General features: G+C 55.4%; 2 protein-coding genes across 3 annotated transcripts; one reads left to right on the top strand and one right to left on the bottom strand.

Moving 5' to 3' along the window:
- Positions 1-6,860: 6,860 nt before the first annotated feature.
- On the top strand, positions 6,861-21,906 carry LOC105700231 (octopamine receptor beta-1R). The gene is made up of 3 exons (XM_012425905.1): positions 6,861-7,588; positions 20,407-20,628; positions 21,600-21,906. The coding sequence occupies exons 1-3, from the start codon at positions 6,861-6,863 to the stop codon at positions 21,904-21,906; spliced, it is 1,257 nt and encodes a 418-aa protein (XP_012281328.1).
- On the bottom strand, positions 8,415-9,614 carry LOC105700257. 2 transcript variants are annotated; one of them, XR_002762399.1, is made up of 3 exons: positions 9,486-9,614; positions 9,140-9,303; positions 8,415-9,023 (listed from the first exon to the last, which is right to left on the bottom strand). XR_002762399.1 is itself a non-coding variant. In XM_012425931.1 (3 exons), exons 1-3 carry the CDS (start codon positions 9,593-9,595, stop codon positions 8,469-8,471), a joined length of 777 nt encoding a protein of 258 aa, XP_012281354.1. In that variant the 5' UTR covers positions 9,596-9,608; the 3' UTR covers positions 8,415-8,468. The 2 variants fall into 2 exon arrangements, 1 of the variants encoding a protein (XP_012281354.1); XM_012425931.1 differs by having other exon boundaries at positions 9,538-9,608.

Genomic DNA, 21,906 nt, shown 5'->3' with positions numbered 1-21,906 from the left:
AAATCTCAGTCCGAGGAAGGAAAACCCCATCTCCGGAGGACTCGGAGGACGTCGCCACGTTCCTCGATCCCCGCCGAGCCGGAGAACGAAGCGTTTACGCGATGGTAAGCCTAACCCACGATATAGACGCGCGAGGCCGGGGCTCGGAATTTCTCGAGGCACGTTCCGAGGAAAACAGGCTCTCCTCCGCTCCCGGAAATGAATTTTCCACCCGACGCCCTTTAACGTCGATCGCCGATCGCGAACAGGGGGATACCGCGAAATCGAATTCCCCTCGCATTAGGAGCCCGGGGCGCATATATCCGAGCCGAGCAGCCGCGTTTTACGGCGATATAAAGCCGAAAGTGAGATGGCACCCCGCCCTCCACCCGTCCTCCATCCTCGGTCCACTCGAAGGGCCGATTTCCCCGGATTCCTCCCAGTTCCTCTTCGAGTTCGGGTCGGGGTCGGAGTCGAATTAAAATCCATCGACCGTCCATATATCGTCATTTCCCTCGATTTTCGGCACGTCCCAGGACGCGCTCCTTCGAGCTTAACTTTTCGCGGGGAGTCGCGTTTATTATCCCGGTGATTTATAGCGATGATCGATTAAATCGCGCTCCCGCAAATATGAAAAATATCGGGGCTCCTGGAATCCAGCCCGAATGGAGCGACGCCATGTAAATTGAATTATGTGCAGATGCACTTACGAGCGGGATCGCGGATTTTATCGACTGCACCCCGACCCGATGCGCCCTCGTAAACGTGGGACCGAATTGCCCCATAAAGCGGCGCGGCCACCTCGGGGGCCCCGAAATCAAGGATGCACCTTCGGCACGAGTCGATATATCCCGTGTCTCTTATTCCTTCCCGTTTCCCTTCTCCGGATTTTGGGGGTCGTGGACGAATGGATGGAGAATCATGGAGAGGTTAAACGAGGTGACCGAAAATCTCGGGATAATCCGGGGTAGGGCGTCGAGTGCACTTTTTCTACCCTCTCCGAGGGGGGTTTTCCCGTTTTCCTCCAGATATCGCTAGCTCGACCCGCTCCCCGAGTCTTTCGGTCCATCTCCTCGCATAGTGCTTACCTACGCTATACGTGCCCCCGGATCCTCGAGGGCGAGGGTGGACAGGGGGAAATAACAACCCCCCATGATTTCGCCGGGAGAGGAAAAGGGACCGGCTCTCCCGTGTCGTCGACAGGATGCGTCCTCGAGCGAAACTCCGGGATTCCCTGGTCGTCGGGACCGAAGACTACATCCCTAAGGACGCGTCGTTCTCGGCCGGGGGCGGGACCGCCGTAGGGGGACGAGACGAAATTTCCCCTCGTAACGGGACTCTCCGTGGGAAAGATGGAGAGAAAAAAATGCAAACCATCCCTAAGGTTGGTTGGGATGATTTTCGAATTTTATGAATATTTTAACCGCAAACGCCATTCGCGACGCGATCCTGAAAAGGAAGAGTGCCCCGGAGGGTGGCTATTTTTTCCGATCGTGGGACCTTTTATTTCTTCTTTTTTTCGTGACTGCGGTGTCGGGAGTTTTATCATCGCGGGCGCATCGACACGTGCCCGGGGGGTGACTTAGGGGATGAAGAAGCAGTTCATTGTCGTAAGCTCGGCCTTTCGCCGGCCGCGAGGAAGTGGGCAGGCGGTAAATCTCCTGGATTAAGCTTTATCCCCGCGAAAAGTATACGCAGCCCGGATTTACCGGCGAAACTAATACGCGAGAAGAAGGCCCGGGCGAAATTACAAGAGGAGCGACGCCGAGCGGGACGTCCCCGAGGAACGATATTCCGGAAATAGACACGAGGGATAACGCGCGTCTCGAGGAAAAAAGAAGAACTGGCGACGAGAAGTATTCGCTATAAAATCGAAAAATTATTTGAATCGATCGGGATTTTTTACTCCCTCAATTAATCATACAGGAGCGGATCCTCGATCTCCCGATTTCGGCAGGAGGACATGTCGCGGTTGAAATAATTGCCAGCATTTTGCATAAACTAGAGTCGCGGGAAACGCGCCGCCGATCTCTCGGCCGAAGGAAGTGCACCCCGAAGGGAATAAATTATTCCCCAAGGATTCCGCTTATTTAGCTGTACCGAACGTTTCGAGGGGCTGCATAATGCAAAATGCTAATAACAAGTTATCGCGTCTCTGCTTCTCTTTCTCTCCGCCACGGAGTCCTCCTACCTTTCCGCGGCACGCGGAGCCAATGAACTTCCGGGAAAAAGGAACGCCCGAGAGGAGCCCGGGTTTCGGTAATTAAAAATTTCGCGGGGATCGGAGGCGTCTTCGAGCCAACCTCAAAGCCGAAACTCCGAAAGTTTCCAATTTTTTGGCAATCGAACGCACTCCGCGGGGGGCGAAGAGGAGGAAAATGGAAAAGAAAGGGTTGTAGAGACGAAGTGCGGGGCGGGCCGCGCAACGGGTGAGCGCCCGCGGTGGGCGGTCGGGTCGCAGGGGTTCGGCGGAAAGCGGGAAAGCGGGAAAGCGGGAAAGCGGGAAAGCTCCGTCGCTCCCACCGCGGCTCACTTCGGCCCCGTCAGCCGGGCGAGAGACACCGCGCGCACCTGCAAAATCGCTCGTTTCTCGGGGCAGCGTCGGTGGAAGCAGCGGTGGAAGAGCATCCCTCGACGCAGCGGGAGGAACGGCCTCGACTCCGACCCTCTCCCTCTCCGGAGGCTCGTTCCTGGAATTCGACCGGGAGTGACGGTGGCCGAGACCACGTGGGCCTCGTTATCCCGGCGGTCCGCGGACGTTTAACCGCAAAAACCGACGATGGAGTTCCGCGCGGTGTGGCGATTTCGGATGTCGGCCGGTACCGCGTTCTGACCTCGGAGTTCGTGGGAGTGGCGACGATCCTCTCGCGCTGGCGATTCGGATCGCCAACGACTCGAGAGACCCGTCGAGGGACCGATCCGCATTTGGATCGTAATCGCGGTAAACAGTGGCGGAAGTGCGGCTTTCGGCTCGTGCCCGACGACTCGACCGAGTTATACGAGAATATGTAAATATTCATGACCAAGGTTTTTGGAACGATGCGAAGAGGCGAATCCGCGCGCTGACCGCGATAACGTAAACCCAGTTGGTGCAAGTTCAAGGGAAGAATCGAGTGCCCCTTCCAGGAGTAATCGAATCGGGAACAAATGGGAACGGGGCGATCGATCGGCCTGCAACGTTAAGGGGATGTGAAAAGCGGCCGATAAAGCGACGACCCTCGTAAGTACAACCCCCGGTCTTTACGTTCGTCCTAGGCTTAGGCGGAGCCTAAGAATAATTCCCCGAGACCGATGGAACTCGCTCAAAGTCGAATAAAATTAACCGCTCGACTGTGTTTCGTCCCCGAGGATTATTAATATTCCACGAGAGACTTTCCCAATGGAAACAACCCGAGGAAGGAACCCGTTCTATTTCCGGTCGAGACCTTCCGGTAGTGATTCTCCGTTGGGGAAGAAAAATCGAAACGTCAGGCTTTACGTCAATCGCTCCGATTTAATCGCCGCGAGTCGTGGACTTCTCCTTGACAGTTTTCCATCTTTTATATTTTTTATACATATTTCTTTTTGGACTCCTGCGGAATATCCACGGATCGGTTTAAGATCACCGGTCTGGCTGGTTTTGCGATCGAACGTCCCGCTCGACGGGTTTACCGCGAATTTGCATCCGGCGCTATTTCGTCGCGGTGGGATGCTGCGGGGAGAGGGAGATCCGTAAGAGCGAATAGAGAATATCAATGTCGCGGTCGACCGGGGACAAAGTGGCGGCTATAAAACCGTTGATGCACGGGTGGCAGGTGTCGGCGATGGTAAAAATAGGGAAACTCGTAAAAATAGTCGAAACCGGGGAGGGCGAGATGGACGTTGCCGAGACGAGGCGACGCTCGCGCGGGCGGATCGCCACTTACGATTTAAAAAAAAAAGCGCTTGGGAACGTGAGAATTATTTTTAACAATTGATAACGATATCTGGGGGATTTTTACGATCTCGCGACTGGAAAAATCCTTCGGGAGGGACGGAATCGACCACGCGTTCACCCCGCACGCGTCCTCCCGTTCCGAGTATGCGAGGAATCCGGATGCAGGATCGACATTCGGAAAATTTCCGCGAGATGAAGACCGCAAACCTTTCGTCTCGTAGCGATCATCCCGGAAACCCATTTCCAGCCGATTGCCCATGCTGCCCTTATCGCGACCCTCGTTAAGGGGGCAAGCTTTTAAAGGCTCTTCATTTGAGAGCTTTCGCGATTTCCCTCCTCCTCCTATTTTCGGAGAGAACGGACAGCTCTTCCCTGCACGGCGACGCGACATGTATTCTCCCTCCCTCCATTCCGTTCTCTTCCGTTGTTTCTGTCTCTTTCTCGGCTCGTTACGCTATTGGAAATCGAAGAGACAACGCGAAGAAACAAGACGATCCCAATTTCCCCTGGATCCCGCGGACGTCTCCCTTCGACTGCGGACCCTCGACGTTGCGTCTAATTATCGGAATTCTGGGAATGATAAAAACTATCGGAGTCGCCGGAGAGTCGTCGGAATCGAGGGGCGAAATCCATTCGTCTCGACTTTTCTCGCGCCGCGTCGCGAACGGCGACGCGACCCGGCGACGCGACGGGAATGCGAGGCTAGACGTCGAAAGGAGCGATCCGCTCCCCTCTTTGCCCTGGTAGCGTTTGATTACCTATAATTCCCCCCTGATAGGCATCGCTCGATTACGCTCCGCGAGGCCGTAATACCCCGGGAAAGCGCCGGCATTTTCCGCCTGATTTTTCCACCGTGTCCGGGCTTTCAGCCGTTTAACGGGGGGGGGGGGGGGGGACACGTATCGACGAGCGGGACACGGAAAGCCGAGCGTCATTAAAACCAGCGCCATTCGGCGTATCAATAATTTCTGGGGTATCGGCGATCGACCTCCCGACTCGCGGATTCGAGAGCTCTTCTCGGTGTCTATCCGCGAGAGCCGCGTTTTAGGGGCAGTTTCGGGGCCGCTTTGGCACCGTTTTACGGAAAGCGCATCACCGGGCCGCGATGCGTCCCTTCCCGCCGGCATCTCGCGGCGGCGGATGCACCGGATGCGCCGGGAGTGCCCGCGATATGCATTAGCGGGCACCCGGGCGCTCGCAAAGGGGGCTCCAGTGCATCTTTGATGCCGAGCAGCAGTCTTTTCGGCGGACGCGGCCCCAGAGGGGAAGAGGAGGCGCTCCCTTTGAGACGGCGAAACCGCGGCGGAATTCTCTCGCTCTCTCCGCTCCGCCGCGATTTTGCGCATTCGCACCCGCGTAATGGATCCTCTTAGGGGGAGCGGAAAAAATCCGAGAGAGAAGTAAAAGAGGCAGAGTCGCGCCGGGTCTCTTTTTGCGGCGCGAAGAGAAGGGGAAACGGACGAATCGGGGCGGATCGGATTCCGCGAGGTCTCGGCCGCGGATCCCGGGGCAATCCGCGGTTCGCGCTATGGCCCGGGGAAAGTACGAAAGATTTCGGAAAAAATCCTGTTGGTGAATTCCGCGATTTTTCCACGCGTCTACCTCGCGGTTGCGCGGAAATCCGCAGATAGGGACTTTCAATTTCGATTCCTTCCAGCTCCGAGGAGACGCCGCGTTCTTTTCCATTTCTCGCGCATCGTCGGTTGCGGGGGTGCCGCTGCCGAGCGGCCGTGGCCGATTTCTCCGGATTTTCGCGGATTCTGCCGGTCCGCGATAGCCGCTCGGGTCAGGCGGTTCGCATTATGCGCGGCCGATATCCATTCCGCGTGCGACTCGTCGCGTCGCGCTTATCGCCCGTCACGTTGCGGTTTCGCGTTTTCCAATAAACCAGGATCGATTCCGCACCCCTCCGGCCGCCGGACTCGGCCTGTCTTTTCGGCCGAGCGAATCCCTCTTTTTTTCCACCCGCCCCCGGGAATCGGCGGAAACGCCTTCGCGCATTTTTCGCCATTCCGCCCGCGGACGCGGACCTCTCCGAAGTGGACCCTTTCCCGCCACTCCACTGGAGCGTTTTTTAATCATCCCCTGACACACGGCACGACGATTCCTTTGGGCTCGTCGCGAGTTTCGCTCCGCTCCGGAAAAATGGATTCTCCTCAAGGGCCGAGAGTCGCGGGATGTACGAGTCCCCGATCGAGGGTCGCGGAACGCGCCTACGCGTCTCATTTCGTTTCATTGGGGGGTTTGATTTGGGTTTTGATTACGGGGATTGATTTGGAAGGAACCAAGGCCGAGAAAAAGGTCAGAGGCCATTATTCGGGGGGTGTTTGAATTAATGGAAATTGTCGGCGCCTTTATGTTGGTATACGTGTACGTGTATAACGCGTAACGTGCGCGTATGGGTTAGGAACGCCGGGGGAAAGGGAGAGTATTCGTTGCAGAGAATCGCAGGGCGGGAAGGGACCGAAAATGGAAGGTCTTTGAACGTCGATAACCCATTTCCAGGAGTCGGGGAAGGCCCTCCGGCTCGCAGCGGAGCGTCCCCGGGGAGGCGTTGCCCGGACCACCGGCCGCTCCCCACGAAGATGCGCCGACCCCGCGGGAACGCAGGCGGCACCCCGGGAGCGAGGATCGATCCCGCGTCCTGGAGGAAACCAGCCCTCGGGAACCCCGGCCCGCGAGTCCTCGTAAACCTACCCTTCTCTCTCGGGAGGAACCCCAAAGGCCGAGGAATCCGGGTGGCTCCGTCTCGACCGAACGCCCGATAGAGGAAACCGCCCTGGAAACGAGATAACGCGGATGCTCGACCGGGGGGAGCGAATCCCTCCGTGACGACGGAGCCCTCGACAGCGGGGATGGCCCTCCCGAAGGGATGGGGAAAGTCTTCGGGGTGCAGCTCGGAGGATCGCGGGTCTCGAAGTGCACCGGAAGTTCGTTAACGTCCGCTGGACCCGTTCCGACGAAGATGGCCAACGACACCTCGGACGTCCTCGGCAACGGGACCCGACTCGACGTCGTTCCGGACACCGGCCAGAGGAACGACACCGCTTCGGGCGCCTCTCAGGGCGACCTCGAGCACGGGGTCCTGCTGGTCGCGAAGGCCTTCGTCATGGGCTTCATCATCCTCAGCGCCCTCTTCGGCAATCTCCTCGTGATCGTCTCGGTGATGCGCCACCGGAAGCTACGCGTCATCACCAATTACTTCGTCGTCTCGCTCGCCCTGGCCGACATGCTCGTCGCCATCTTCGCGATGACGTTCAACGCCTCGGTGGAGCTCTCCGGCAGGTGGCTCTTCGGCTACTTCATGTGCGACGTGTGGAACTCCCTCGACGTCTTCTTCAGCACCGTGTCGATCCTGCACCTCTGTTGCATCAGCGTCGACCGGTACTACGCCATCGTCCAGCCTCTGGATTATCCGCTGATCATGACGAACCTCAGGCTCGGCACCATGCTGAGCGTCGTATGGTGCTCGCCCACCGTCATGAGCTTCCTCCCCATATTCGCGGGGTGGTACACCACCCCCGAGCACCTCGAGTTCAGGAAGAGGTATCCCGACGTCTGCATGTTTCACGTGAACAAGCTGTACGCCGTCGTCAGCTCCAGCATCAGCTTCTGGGTGCCCGGCATCATCATGATCGCCATGTACTACAAGATCTACAGGGAAGCGGATCGCCAGGAGAGGATGCTGTATCGGTGAGTCCGATCTTATTTCTTCCGCTGTCTTCGTCCGTTTAATCCCCTCGTAAAACCCTGAAATTCAACCCGGCCGGGCTGTGACTTATCTCGGGGGCACTCGATTTTCTCGGATTTTCCCCCAAAATTTATCCCATCTTTTTCGTTAATTGCCAAGAGGCGAGTTTTTCATCATTTTGCTTTTGCGGGAGCTTTTTCGAGCGAAGCGGCCGATACTCCGGTTAAATAATCGCGAATTAGTTACGTTTGCCGGATTCTCCGTTCCTTTTTTTGGAAAAGCGTAGTCGATATTCACGGAGCGGCGTTTACAACGCGCGCGTGCGTTTCGTTTAACGGAGACGGCGACGGCGACACGGTGATCCGGGGTAAACGCGCGTTACGAGTCGGATCCGTGCGGATTCGTGCGGATTCGTGCGGATTCGCCGGAACGAATTGCATCGCGGACTCTGCGTGCAGCGAATGCCTGCAACGCGGCTGGAATTACGAGCTGGGTGGGAATCGATGCCCGGGGGCGAAGGGGATGGAAAAAACGAGGGGAGAAAAAAAGGAACGAGGTATTTAATCGAGTCCCACCGATAGAGAGAGGAAGAGAGCTTTGTTTCGAAAGCACCCGACGCGGAAGAGCCAATCGAGGGTCGCGATTCGCGCCCGACATAACCCCACTTCCCCTCTCCTTTAATCGCGGGAGATGATCTTCGTTGTTCCCTCGATTTGTCCTCCACCCTCCGGAAAAACGATGAGCGACCTCGGACATGCGCGAGTCCCTCTCGGGGGCGATTGAAAAGAAAACGGAGAAAAATAAAAGACAGGAAAAAAGTTTTTCCAATTTTTCCAAAAGGGGGAATTTTTATTTAGTTTTTCTACTCCGAGGGGACCTCTGCTAAAAATCCGTGACGTCGAGCCTGCGCCCGAATTTAAATAAAAGCTTCCGCATCTTCTCGCGGGTCGAGGGCCTGTTTAGGCTCTCTTTGAGCTGCGAGCGCATTTTGTCTGTCGCGGCGTTGACGTCGCCGTCCGCCATTTCGAGGAGAATCTTGAATTTTTCGCTCAGGGCGTCGAGCAGGCCGGTCTCCATAAGCTGCCTCTTCAGCTCTAGCTTTATCTTCCCGAGGAAGAACTCGCCCCCGAACTCGAAAAACTTGTCCAAAACTGGGAGGATTTCGTGCTCCTCGAACGTCGGGGGCTCGGGCGTCCGTCCTGGATATTCCGCACCGTGAGCGTCGGGAGGGATTTCGGTACTCGAGGTCGTACTTCGAGGAGGACTCGAAGAAACACTCGGGATTGGGTCGGTAGCCACCTCGGTATTCGGAAACGCGGCCGTTTCCGCCGAGGACGCCCCAGATTTGTCCCGTCGGTCTTTCAAACCTACGGACCCCTTATTAGGGGAATCCGTCCTTTCCGCCGTTCTCCTGGATGGCGTTCCGCCTCGGAAGTCCTGCGGGAAGAGGTGAAAAAATCCTGGTCCGTTCCGGGACGGGCGTCCGCGTTTTACGAGGCGTCCGAGAGGCGCAACGGCCGTGAAACGACGCGAGAGAACTCGGGTATACTCACCCGCGACTCGAGCGCGTCGTTGCGCTCCCGTTTACCCTTCGTAAGTCCCAAGTGTCCTGTGGGAATAACCGGGACTCTGGCGGGCACCTGGGAACACCCCGAGGCGTCGAGACTCCCCTCGCATCCAACCTTGATTCTTCGATCCACCTCCGATCCTAGGATCCCTAAATCACGAGGAAATCATTTTCGACGATTAATTCCGCGAAAGAGACATAGATTACTAAACGACTTGTCACATATTATTTTTATTCTTTTTCTTAAATAAAAATTTAGACGTAGACTCTAGTTTATTAAATATATATCTATATTTCAAAAAGATTAGCGTAGTTGAAACCATCGGGCGTACCGATTATAAGGTTTTGAGAGAGGGGAAAAAGGTCCAGAAAATGACTTCTCACCGGGAAAGCTGATCAGAGCGATCGCCCAAAAGACGGACGGAGCTCCCGTTCGGCGCATCGCCCCGGCGGCCCTTCCGTGCGGTTTGGCCGCAGTTCGGCCGCGCGCGGCCACCTCCGTCACCGCCGGCTCGTAAACGTCGGCCGAGTCGAGCGTTTCGTTAATTACGAGGGGCACCGATTAATCAGGAATTTTCCGCCGCCGCGGTCTAAGCGGATCATTCAAGTCGGTCACTTTGCTCGGGACTTGAACGCCGAGGCCACTTGTCGCGGTATCGCGGAACTTGCGGTCGCCTAACGATGGCTCGTAAAAATGAGTACACGCAAATGTCGGAGAGGACTCGCGTTTTTTTTTTACGGAATCGGTGACTTCACCCTTTCACTTGCTGAGCAAGGATTTCGATGCAGGGGAACTTCGAACCCAAGATATCGGCGCAATTAACCGGCGATTTGCGGAACCCGTTCCGCGGCGGTTCGTCAACGGGACCGCGAGGACCTCGTCCTGGGAGTCGTTTCATTATCGATCCTGTCATCTCGGCTTTTCATCTCGGGGTGGGGGGGGGGACTCTCGTCATCTTTAAAATCTCCCTTTGGCCTGAATGTCGCCTTTCACGGGGGGAGTCGCTGTTAAAAGTGTCCCGTAGAGCCACACCCCCCCCCTCCCTTTCATCGACCTGCTCCCATTTTTATTTCCTCGATGTAACGGCAAGAGGAAAGATCGCCTCGCCTCGAGGGATTTCCTCTAGGGTCGCCCTCCTACTTTTAGGAAAAAATTGGTACGTCCTCGGGCCGATTCGCAGGCGTTTCTTTCGCGTTTCATTGAATAACGAGTTATCGAATTGCAGTCGATAATGCATTGCCGGGGGCAGGGAATTCCAGGAGCGAGGACGGATTCCCTCTTTGTCGCCCCGAAGGATTCGATCGGGCCGCGATTTTATACCCTCGTGGGGGAAAATTGACGACAAAGGAAGGGGAAGAAGGCCCTCTCCCCCAGGGTAGGGAACGTCTTCCAATCAGTCGGGAACCGAGTAAATGGGTTTCCTTTTGCGCGGGTCCGCGGAAAATCCGCACTCCGTTTCCGGGCGAGCGGCTGCCGCGGAAACGCCGATTCTCCGTGAGTTTTCCCTGCCCTCGTCGCGAAATGTCGAATTTCGGGAATATAGAAACACGCCGCGACGAGCCGTTCTGAAAATCATCTTTTCCCCAGGAATACCCCACACCTGCGACATTCCCTCGACGAGTCCTTTGGCGCGGAATGGCCGCCAGTTAGGCGTTTCCGCGCCACGGGATGGGTCTCGCGCGGAAGTAATAATCGCCTATCCCTCGGGAAAAGTCCGAAGCTCGCGAAATCCCGGGGGATTACGAGGGGATTCCCCCCGCTAATTGTCACGAAGGGAAAAGGGAGACCTCGTTCGGCCCCCGCAAGGGGTCATCTCAAAAACTCGGATGGCACTTCCGATCCCGATCGGAAGGCCCTCCTTAATTCCTGGACCGGGAATTGATTAGCTCTGCCTTCTCCCTCGGGATATCGGCCCCCCTGCGGAGAAAAGAAGGTCGCGGCTTATTTCGCTTGATCTCGGCAGAGAGGGGGGCAACCCCATTTCTCTCTTTGAAATTAGGGTCGCCGTCTCTCCTGTCCCCCCTCTCTCCCTCCTTTTACTCATTTCTCGTGATTTCCCTCGCGCGCGAATTTCGTCGTTTCCCCGTTTGCCCGGGAAAATCGTGGCTCTCCCGCGGAAATACGAAGCGAAAGGGATAAATAAAAATTAGAGGAGCCCGATGGATTTCTCGTGTCCTCTTGCTTTCCCTGCGCCTCTCCTCCTACCCCCTCTCTGGAGTAGGCGCCGAGAGAATCGCAAGATGACGACCCCCTCTTCCCGGGGAACACGGCTTTTAATAAAACGGGATCCCCGCCCGATTTTGCCCCCTCCTCGCCCTCGGGATGCCGTTATTACCCCGGTAACTGTCCTTTCATTGCTCCTCCCGGTGTGTTCTTATTATACGAGGTAATCCGGAAGCGGATATAACAATTGTACCGAGGCTCGTTGCGGTTGTCGCTCCTGGCCGTGTACTCCGCCCCGGATTACGACGGGTTTGCGATATTGCGCGGTAAAGTGGCTTCCTTCCCGATTCCGCGTCGAGACGCCCGCAATTCCCCGGCTTTGCTGGGACTTCGAGAGGCGTACTCCGGTGGGATGCGATTTTTCATTCTCTGGAATGATTCGCGGACGCGATCATCCCTTCGAAGGGCTCGTCCGTTTGGCGGCTACGTTGTCGCGTTAACGAAGACCTGGTTTACCCTGGGCCGGCGTAGCATCCTGACGTCCCGAGATCGCTGAGCCCTCTCCCTGTTTCCCACCTAAAATCCCATTATTTCGGGGATGCTTGAGAATGTCTAGGTGCTATCTCGTCCCGCAGGATCTGTCGGAAACGTCGAGTCGTCCTCTCGGGTAGGCCGGAAGGGAGGATGTCGGTCTAGGTCCCCTAAACGGGGGCGGTTTGTCCTTAAACCCCGTTCACCCTCGACCGCGTCTCCAATCGATACGCCACGTCAGGGTCGGACATGTCCGATACCAGTCCCAAGTGCGCGGCGTACTTTCCCACGTATAGATTTCCGCGTACGCGTGTACGCCACCCTCCTAATTTTCCGCAGGCTGCTCCCTGACCTCCCTTTGCAGCCCCGATGGGGGCCGCGGGGGATGCTTTCCGCGTTTTCCGGACACCGGACGGTTGCCCTAGGTAGAATGCCACCCCTTTTTACGGGTGATTCCAATCATTGACCCCACTTCGAGGATTCGCGGGTCACCGGGTCGCCGTATCCTCGTTTCGTGGTTGTCTCCGGGGTCGTGGGTCGCAAACGGTGATCCGCATCGATTCGTCCTGGGCAGAAGATCTCGTCCTCGAGGGAAGTTTAAGCTTACGGATTATAAAAAATGATCCATAAACTCGTACCGACGACGAAAGGGAGTGTCAAGGGTGAGAACGCGGAGGGAAAGGATTCGCCCCGGGGTAGAAAATTCTGGGGGATTTCTTTCATGGCGGGAGATTCGAGGGGCGATAAGACGGCATCGTAGGAGAATCGATTTCGATTTCGGGGACGAAGCAAGGTGGCGAAAGGGACGGGCCTCTATTTCCGGGCGTGGAGGCAGAAGGGACTCGTACGAGCCCTTGCGGGGCTGGCTCCGAGACCCACCGGGTCCACCCCCGTAAAACGTTTCCGGCGGTCGCGGACTTATCCTGGGGATTCAATTACGGAGCCGACCCTAATAAATCGATGGTTAAGCAATCACGGCCAGGCGATCATTTTCGTGCCTCCCCGAGGCGAGAGATCGATCGATCGACCGACCCCACGTCGCGTGCCCGGTTCCTCGACGTCGGTTTCGCTCGGACCTCCCATCGGGGGGAATTCCGCGACGAGTCGGTAGAGTCGCGTTTAGTTCCGACCGGAAGAGTATAAAGTGAAGCGAAGAAGAGTGCAATCGCTATCGGAGCGTTTCCAGGGGGAGGGCGAGAGCGGGCAATCGCCTCGATTATTCCCGGTGTTAATCGAGACACGTTTTATGCGGCCACGTCAGATCGTATCGTTCGCAGAAACGATTTCGCGAGAATTACATGGCGTGCAGCGAAACGCACTCCGCACTGGAGGAAAAGACCTCGAGGCGAACGAGAGGTCGAGCTTCGGTCTTTCCGCTGCATCGGGTGGCACTTGCATTTTCGAGGATTGCCCGTTAACCTCGACTTCTCTCGATGGGTCAAACGAGACGAGCACGACGAATGCGAGGGAAAGAGAGAGAAAAAGAAGAGGAGAGGGGAGGGCCGATCGTAAGCGTTGCGGGAAACCTCCGCGAGACCGCGATCGGTGGAATACGGCTTCGACGACACGCGATGGGGTCCGGCCTCGGCGAAAAGTCAACGAGCCCCTTGACAAGGGGGAGGGATCGCGGGATCCGCAAACGGCGGGGGGGAAACGGGACGGGAAGAAAGGAAAAGGAGGAAAGCGGAAACGGAAAACGCGGCCACGCGGCGGCATCGAGTCGTTTTCGACGGGGAAGTCGCCCTCTCTCGCGGTGCATCCTCGGTGCAACAGTTTGGCATCGATTTGCATAATGGCCCTGCGATTGCATTGGCCGACTGCCAGGAGCTGCAAGCGCCGGAAACCCTCCTACAGGATGCGCCTCCCATGTGAAAAGTCCCGAGGGATCTCGGGAGAAGGGGAAACGTCGAGCTGCGAAAATTTAAATTGCCTCGCAAAAGCGCGGAATGGAGATCGCGTGATAAGGTATCACCCCTCGGTAGGACTCGCGTCGCCTCGCCTCGAGGTTCGGGTGGGACTTCAAATTTTCACATTTTCTGCAATTTTTTCAACAAATTTTCTGGACAAATTTTCTCGATGGTTCTTAAACTCGCGTTAATATGGTATTTCAAAATTCTCTAGAATTTTTATTTTTATTTCCGGACACTTTTTAATCGATTTCCTTTTCATCGATTCGTTTGCAAAGGGGCTGCAAGTGGTGGGAACATTTCTTCATCGAGCGATTAGTCGTCTCCTCACCTCGAAGGGGACCCCAAGGATCGACGGCGAAGACACGGAGGAAGGTGGAGGCGCCCACTCCTAATGAGATTTCTCTTGGTAGGAGGCGTGGCCGTTCCTCGGATGCCTTCGGGTTCTCGGCTCGACTTTTATCGATTTTCAAAGGAAAAACGTCGCGCGAAAAGTGCCTCTTAATTTTCAACTTCTTCCCAGCCGCCCTTTCGAGACTCCGCGTCTCCATCTTCGAGCTCTGGGAAGCGACTCCTCTTTTTCCTTCCTCCTTTTCTTTTTTCCATCCCGTCGAGGTGCTAAACGATGGATGCAATCTGGACCCGGGAAACCTTCTCCTCTTCCACCTTTATTTTTTTTTTTTTTGTCATTTCGATAACGAGGTGACGGTTTTCGGCGCGATAACGAGCGCCCTCAACGAGGGTGAGTTACGGCCCGCCGGGAAAGAAATTTGGAAACCGCCCCGTGAAATATGCCCAGGTCCGTATCTTTTTCGGAAACGGAGCCCTCGTATTCTTCTGCACTTTGGAAAACACGTGGCCCGAGTCATCGATCAAGATCTTCGGCTTCTCTCGGCTCCTTCGGATTCGTTTCCACCGCGACTTTGATAAATCGTAATTCACGGGACTCCTAGGAGAAGAGGTTTCCTTCTCTTCGTTCCCAGCTGATACCTATCATTCGGAGTGTCGCCCCAATTGCCAAAATTCACGTTTCACCCGAACTCTTAGATGTCCATTCTCCAAGAATCGGAACCGATTTAGTGGATTCCGCTAACGGAGAATCTCGGGATTCTTCCCAAGACCGGGTCAATTTATTTATTTCTTCCCCTCTCGAGCGATCCTCCCCTTTGGAGGATTTAGGATCCACGAGTCCTCCTCGTTACTCTCGCGTCCGTGGTACACGCACCCTAGTTTCGTGCGAGGACCGCCCGAAATATTTATCACCTGGGAGCCCCTCGCGGAGAGTCCCACGCGATCCAGAAGTCCGCTCAAGGCGAGGACCCAGAAGGATGCTCTTCGGCCGAGGGAAAGACGCCGAGAGTGCTCTTCGAGTACTCCCAAGACGCGCACGGCGTGCTCGTAAATTCCTATGTGCTCCATGTTTTTCAGGAAAGTACGACCCCCCGCGATTTAGGACCGAGATGGGTCGAGATTTGTCGTATTTCTCGAGTCGAGAGCCGACGCTCTTCGGGGTCGAACTCGCAACTAGGCCGACTTGTAAAATCGTTTACGGCGTTACGTGTCACGGAATACGCAGTCCAAGGGGGCTTTCTTATAGGGTGGGAAGAGGAAGGTATCTCGAATTTATTCCCGGTCGCTCGAAATTCTCGAGAACGAGCGCCCCGGCACAATGGGGCCAGACCCTCTTCTCTCGGAAAAGCTGAAAGGGGAAACGCACTATGATGCGAACAATTAATTGTTGCACCAGTGACCCACTTTCCGAGGGTTTCCAGCGATTCGCGGATCCTCCGTTCTTCGTGTGCGAGAATTCCTTTCCCTCCCTGTCCCCTCGATCCATGGACACCTCTTCAGGGTATCTCCCCTTTAATTAAGAATTTTTAATCAGGACCGAGGGACCCCGACCCAGAAATGACGTGCAAAGTGGATGCGACAATCTCGGTAGCCGGTATCCATTCATCGGCTAATCCGTCCTTTGCCCCAGCCTCGAACGTATCGTTCTTTATTAGCGATTTCGGACTTTTGGGGACGGAATCGAGCGGCTTTACTTTGAGGAACTGCAGAATCGATCGACCACTCTCCGAGGGGGTGGAATTCGGAAGTTTTCCAGCCGGGACGTCTCCCCCGGCAGATTGTTTTCGCGCTTCCTACGGTTTCGAATGTAAGGAATCCCCCGGAAAAGTTCCCCGAGGACTCTCGTGGGCCGGTAATAAATTGCCATTCGAAATTCCCGATGATCCTCGAAAACATTCCGCCCTCCTCGAAACTTCCCGTTTCAACCTCCCCGGTGGAATTCGCAACGAGCCGCCGTAAATCAACCCTGAACGATTCTTGCCGCGGATCGACGTTAATCTTCTCGACCAAATCGCGAGAACGTCTTCGAGGATCGACTCGAGGGATCGATAAGAGGTTAGGTCGACGATAAGCGGGAACGTTAAAACTTCAGGAGCAACGAGAACGAGCGCCGTTACGAGGCCGCGTCGAATTTTACGGATACGTTATCGCCTACCCAATTATCCCCCGTAAAAGGGTAATCCGAGTAGGGTGCATTACTCTAACCATCCTGGACGGAAAATTCGATGCACTCGGGATGAAACCGAGGAAACGGATATTTCCGTCTCGGATTTTACGAGCTGCTTGCGTCCCGTTATCCCCTCATTTTGTCGGATAAATCGAGAGAGGGCGGTACATCGTAATCCGAACGATCCGCATTTATTGGATGCGCTCCTCGCGGGGCGTAAACGCGCGAAATCCTGAACGACGTTTGCTCGAAAAGTCGAGAAGACAAATCGCGGAAATGGGCTCGTTCGACTCGGGATTTTCGTTATCACCCCGTTAATTATTCCCGATGTATCGAGAGCGTTCCATAAATGACACACGCGGAAATTCCGCGGGGCGAGGACCGTCGAGCCTTGGGCTGGGACCCAGGAAACGGAAGCTCGTCCCGGTCTATCGCGAAGACGCGGAAACGCGAGTATCTCGCGTCGCGTTAACGTCGACGGGGCCGATTCGATCCCATGACCGGCCCGGCCAAGGTTGACTTACATAAAGGCGCCGAACGTCCATTTATAGGGTGATCGATGTCCCGGGTAAAAATGCATCGGCACCGAGCGTGCAAGCTCGGCCCCGATATTTACGATTTATACCCCCACGTCGCGGGCTGACTCCTGCGGGGGCGCGAATCGATCCCCTCGTCGCGAGAATTTCCTCGCGGGAGAGGAGAAATATAAAAAGAAAGGATTTTCATCCCGCGGAATGGCGACCGAAATTAGAACGGGGGGCCTCGATATCGGGAGATCGATCGGCATGGCCCGAGTGGAGACATTCCGGATATAGGCAGACCGCTTAAGGTCCCTCGCGATTCGAGGCGCAAGCGATCGTATCGTATCCTTTGAGCGCTCTTGAAAAATACGTCTTAAGGCTCCGACATTCACGGAGGTTAAATCGGGGTGTAGACGGGTTTTGGAGGTTAGCGAAGTCTCCCGGAGTAAACGCCAGCTTGGCCACCGCCGAGTTCGGGGCACTCGAGGAGGGTGCACGCAGTTCGGAAACAGAGGAAAGCTCGCGGAGTGTCGACGGAAGCGAGGACATTGTCGGGCGAAGCTGTCGGAGAGGCAGCTCCGAAACTGGAGCTTCGGAGCTCCTGTCTCGCCTAACGAGCAAGTTTTCCTGCGAAAGCTCTCCTCGGAGCTACTTCGTGAATCGAACTCCGAGGGCACTTCGCGAAGCGCGCTTAAGCCGGCGGAATGCTCGCGGGAATTAAACTTTTCTTTCCCCCCGAAGAAGCCTCCTAAACCCCCGTCGGATATTTTCTCCATTCCGGTAACGAACCCTCTTCCAGGGAAACGAGAAATAAGGAAATCCAGAAGTTGCGGGGAAAACGTCCAAATCGACAAGGTCGAGGGTTCTCCACGTTTTCAGCCGCTTCGGGGATAGCGTGACTGTCCTCACACTTTTCCCTTTTTCTGATTTAGGATTATTCTTCATTAATTCGGACAGCCTTGGGAGACTTAAGAATCGATGCGGAATTATTACTTACACAGGGTTGGGGAAGGTCGCCCGAGTCGGCGGAGCGGACGGAATTTCGAGTCCACTTTGCTTGGCGAACTTTGCCAAAGGGATTTGCATCTTCGTTCCTGGAGGCACACCCGGACGAACGCGTATCTACTCCGAGGGAAATTAAAACTTCAGAGAACGCCGCATTTACCTCGCAAAGCCAAAGTCGTCCCGAATCGCGTCGGCATCGCGAGGGCTGAAACTCGGTGACGTTTTCCGCGACGTCTCGGAAATTAGCGGGCGGTCCGGCCACAAAGGGAGCGTCGAAATCCGCGGGTTCATTTCCTTTCCCTCTCAATGAATTTTATTCTTCCGTTTCTATCCTCTTCCCCGGCGCATCTTTCTCCACGGGGAATCGGCCGACTCGAGCGAAAGATTCGACGAGGAGTCGCTCTCGCAGCCGATTCGCGGGCCGATCGCCCCAAGTCGAGACAGCCTTTCGATGGCATATCGATTCCCCGAGTCCGCCCTCTAAGTGACAGGTATCTCTCGAGGTGCACACCTGGGAGCGCACCTGGGTTCGGTCGATTTCCCATTACTAAGTGCTCGCTGGTTCCCAACGAGACAGGGCCCCGAATTTCCCTGGACGATTCCCTTCGCTCTTGCCGGCTCAACGGGGACTGGCGAATCCCTGGCACGAGCTTGGAAGTTTAAAGAAAAATTAATGGCAAGGCTTTCGTCCTTCAAGAAACTCGAGACGCATCAGAAATGATTTTTAAATATAGAGATTTCACATTATTCCGTCAAATCAATGAATATATCTATCATTTTTCAAATAACGAAAGAGAGAACGCTTAAATTTAGCGATTAAAAATTGAAATTGAAACGAATAGCAATATTCGGCGACGTCAAGGGTCGAGGGGAAGCATCCGTTTGCCGGGGCCACTTCCGATTATCGATTCCCAGGAAAATGACGGAGGGCAAATGGAATCCTTTGAAGCGAAGGGTGGCTCGCAGGGGTAGGAAAAGACAGTCCGAGACGTCGGGAGATTTCCATCCGGATGACGAATCGGGGGGGTCCATCGGCACGTTCGGGAGAGGAAATTAAAATCTCGAGGGAGGAGCCGCAAGATGGGAGCCGACTTTAATACTCGATGCACGGGATGGCAATTCGTCGAGGGGATGGTCACCGCATTTCCCTCGTTACGGGCCCGTAATAAGTCGACCGTACATCCCGCGACGCGCAGAGACGATCCGGGGAAAGGGGTGAAGTCGCTCGATGCCTCTCGATTTATTCCCCAATTACGGAGGGGAGGGAACCCTCGTCCAGGAGTCACGAAGCGCGATCGATCTCGCGAGCGATGCGCCGGTTCGAGGCTCGCATAAATAATAGGGGAGGGGGGTGAATTTCTAAATTTGGGAAACAGTATGCACCCGTGACGGCCCTATCGATCGGCCCGTTAACTCCGACCCGACGTTCGACGGCCCTCGATCCTCCCGAAAACCGCTAATCAATTTCGAAATCGAGGGAGAAGTCGTCCTCTCGTTCCGCATCTCGAGGTCGGCACCCAGAAACTCGAATCCTCCTCTAACTACCTATAATATAAATTCCTCCGAGAATTTCTCCTCGATCCGAAGACGCTCTGAAAAGGGCTTAAAAATCCGGATGGAATTTTTCAAAATTGAGAGAGAACGGGGAAGGTGGAGAAGCTCCTTTCATTCTTTTCGACTTCCGATTCCTTCCTCTCCTTCCTCCGTTCGGGGAGGATCGCCCGGCATCTCTCCCTTTTCATTAAGGGGATCCCACGTTTCTCGGGGCAAACAAAGAGAGGCCGACTCGCGGGATCATCCTCTCGGCTCGTCGAGGTCTCCTGATATTAATGGTAACGAATGCGACGCCGACTCCCGATGGGAGTCCCTTTTCTCTATAAAGGCAGAAGGAAAGCGAGGAATTTATTTGGAAATCGAGCTGGGTTAAAATAGAGAAGGTCCTTCCCTCGAGAGAAATTTTTCCAAAATCTCCAAACTCCCTGAAATAAGAAATTAAGAAGGTGGAAGGAAATAATTTCGCGAGGATTCGTCGTTAATCGAAGGACTAAACAAGTTTCGGCCGTTTCGGGCGAATCGTCGTATAAACGAGCACCACCGCGTGGGATGCAATTACGTGCGGGCACCAACGGCGCATATTACGCGTAACGACCGCGAGCGATGCGTCGTCCTCTCTTTAGGGTCGATCTCGAGGAGGGGAATTTGGGGCGAGTCGATTTTCCGGAATCTGTAGATCGAACGCGATCTCCTCGGGCCTAGAAGGCGATAATTAGCGGAATTCTCGTCGCGAGGGGCGGCCCCGATTATAAAGTCCGCGTAGTGGTCATTTCGGTGTAATTGCGTCACCGCACTCCGCAATCCGGCGGGTAGAATGGAAATGATCCCGCACCCGGAGAGGGCAGCCCGTGCTCCAATTTACAACGTGCTCTTCCGGCCTGCTGAACCGGCGGTGTCGCCGCGTCCAATTCAATTTTCTGCGGCGCGAAGTTTTAATCACACGAGGCCGATGTCCAGGACAGTTTGCTTACGAGAGAAAAGATCGTCCCGATTTTCCTGCGTGGAGAAGCGAGACACGGGAGATTTGAAGAATCTCTGAAATTTCTGTTGCAGGAGCAAGGTCGCGGCTGCACTGCTCAATAAGCATCTTCAGATAAACGGGATCTCGGCCGGGCTGACGTCTCTCCCCTCGGTGGGGCAACCTTCCCCGGAGCCGATCCCGGATGACCCCCCGATCGCGAGCAGCAGCAAAATGAAAAGGGAACGGAAGGCCGCCAGAACACTCGGGATCATCATGTCGGCCTTCCTGGCCTGTTGGCTGCCGTTCTTCCTCTGGTAATTATCTCCTTTCAATTTGTCAAAAGAAATTCGGTCGGACAGGGTGCACGGGTGGAAGGGGGTGCCAGGATCTCGGCGAATTTTCGAGGTTCTTTCGATGTCCTAACGGAGGAAGCGGGAGTTTCTTAAGGGCAGAACCGGACTCGTAATTTCTCGGTAACGAAGACCGATGGCCATATCGAGGACATTTCGTCGCAACATTAATCATTACGAACCGTACCCAATGGGCAGATCGTTTCGGTCCTTCGGATTTCCGGTGGATCTTCATTCGACGCAATTTCCGGACTAATGGACCGAGGAGATATCGGGTATCCGACCTCCGATAGGAGAGATATTTACGGTGAAATCATTTCTCCTGGTTTAACGGAGTCGTCTTTTTTGTCGTCCTTTTTGTCGTCCTTTTTGTCGTCCTCGAGGAATGAAAACGGTTGGGAAGGGAAGGGGCCGGTGCGAGGTAAATCCGAGAAAGGACGACGACAGGTGCCTCGGTTAATCGCGCCTCCACCAAGGGAGTCGGCCGCGCAATTTCTCGGGCCGAGGGAGAAAACCGGGAACGCTCTCCTCGCTCCTTGGAGCGTGTCTTCGGGTTTATTTGTAGGCCTCGCAACCCCGATTGGGTTGCGAGGCCTACAGGAGGACGCGGGGAAGACAACTCGCGCCGCTGCCTTGCCTTGCGAAAATTCCAAGTTTCCGTCGATACGGATCCCTGGAGTAGTTTATCCCCGCCCGGAGAACTTCTTAAGGACTTGGGAAGCTCCGGGAGCTCCCCGGGGATCGAATTTCCGTCCGGTCCCTGTCGGCCCCGGATTTATACTCGCGGAGATCAAACGCCCCGATTCCGCGTTAATTGCGGGATCGGCCCAAGAAGGGGAGAAATTAGATTCGGCTCGGAGTTGTCGAGCGACGTGGCTAGCCTCGACGCTCCCTCGAGGGCGGGGAGAAACGTTCATTATCGTCATTGCTCTCAGGTACGTCATCACGGCCCTCTGCGACACCTGTCAGAGCGGTAACATCGTGGTGGCGGCGGTCTTCTGGGTGGGATACTTCAACAGTGCCCTGAATCCCCTCATCTACGCTTATTTCAACCGGGAGTTTCGGGCGGCCTTTGGGAAGACTCTGGAGAGCTGCTGCAGGGCCATCGGCCCCGTCCGGGACCTTCGGCAGCGCCACAGGAAGCAGGACCTCGTCCACAGCAACGCGTCCTCCGAGCTCCACGTGAACAATCAGCTGAGGGCCAGCGAAATGACGAACGTACATATCGAAGCGTGCATTTAG

This window comes from Orussus abietinus, unplaced genomic scaffold, assembly GCF_000612105.2.
Source record: "Orussus abietinus isolate OABI.00-Male unplaced genomic scaffold, Oabi_2.0 scaffold18, whole genome shotgun sequence".
In the NCBI taxonomy this organism is placed as follows: domain Eukaryota; kingdom Metazoa; phylum Arthropoda; class Insecta; order Hymenoptera; family Orussidae; genus Orussus; species Orussus abietinus.
Note: the sequence above shows the minus strand (reverse complement) of the source record. Positions and strands in the feature narration are given on the sequence as shown.

Excerpts from the sequence above, each read along its gene's own strand:
- LOC105700231 (XM_012425905.1), top strand. The coding sequence starts at position 6,861 with ATGGCCAACGACACCTCGGACGTCCTCGGCAACGGGACCCGACTCGAC. Across the intron at positions 7,589-20,406 it reads CAGGAGAGGATGCTGTATCG|GAGCAAGGTCGCGGCTGCAC; the intron begins GTGAGTCCGATC and ends TTTCTGTTGCAG. Across the intron at positions 20,629-21,599 it reads TGGCTGCCGTTCTTCCTCTG|GTACGTCATCACGGCCCTCT; the intron begins GTAATTATCTCC and ends CATTGCTCTCAG.
- LOC105700257 (XM_012425931.1), bottom strand. The coding sequence starts at position 9,595 with ATGCGCCGAACGGGAGCTCCGTCCGTCTTTTGGGCGATCGCTCTGATC. Across the intron at positions 9,304-9,537 it reads CGCTCTGATCAGCTTTCCCG|GGATCCTAGGATCGGAGGTG; the intron begins GTGAGAAGTCAT and ends CTCGTGATTTAG. Across the intron at positions 9,024-9,139 it reads ACGACGCGCTCGAGTCGCGG|GACTTCCGAGGCGGAACGCC; the intron begins GTGAGTATACCC and ends CTCTTCCCGCAG.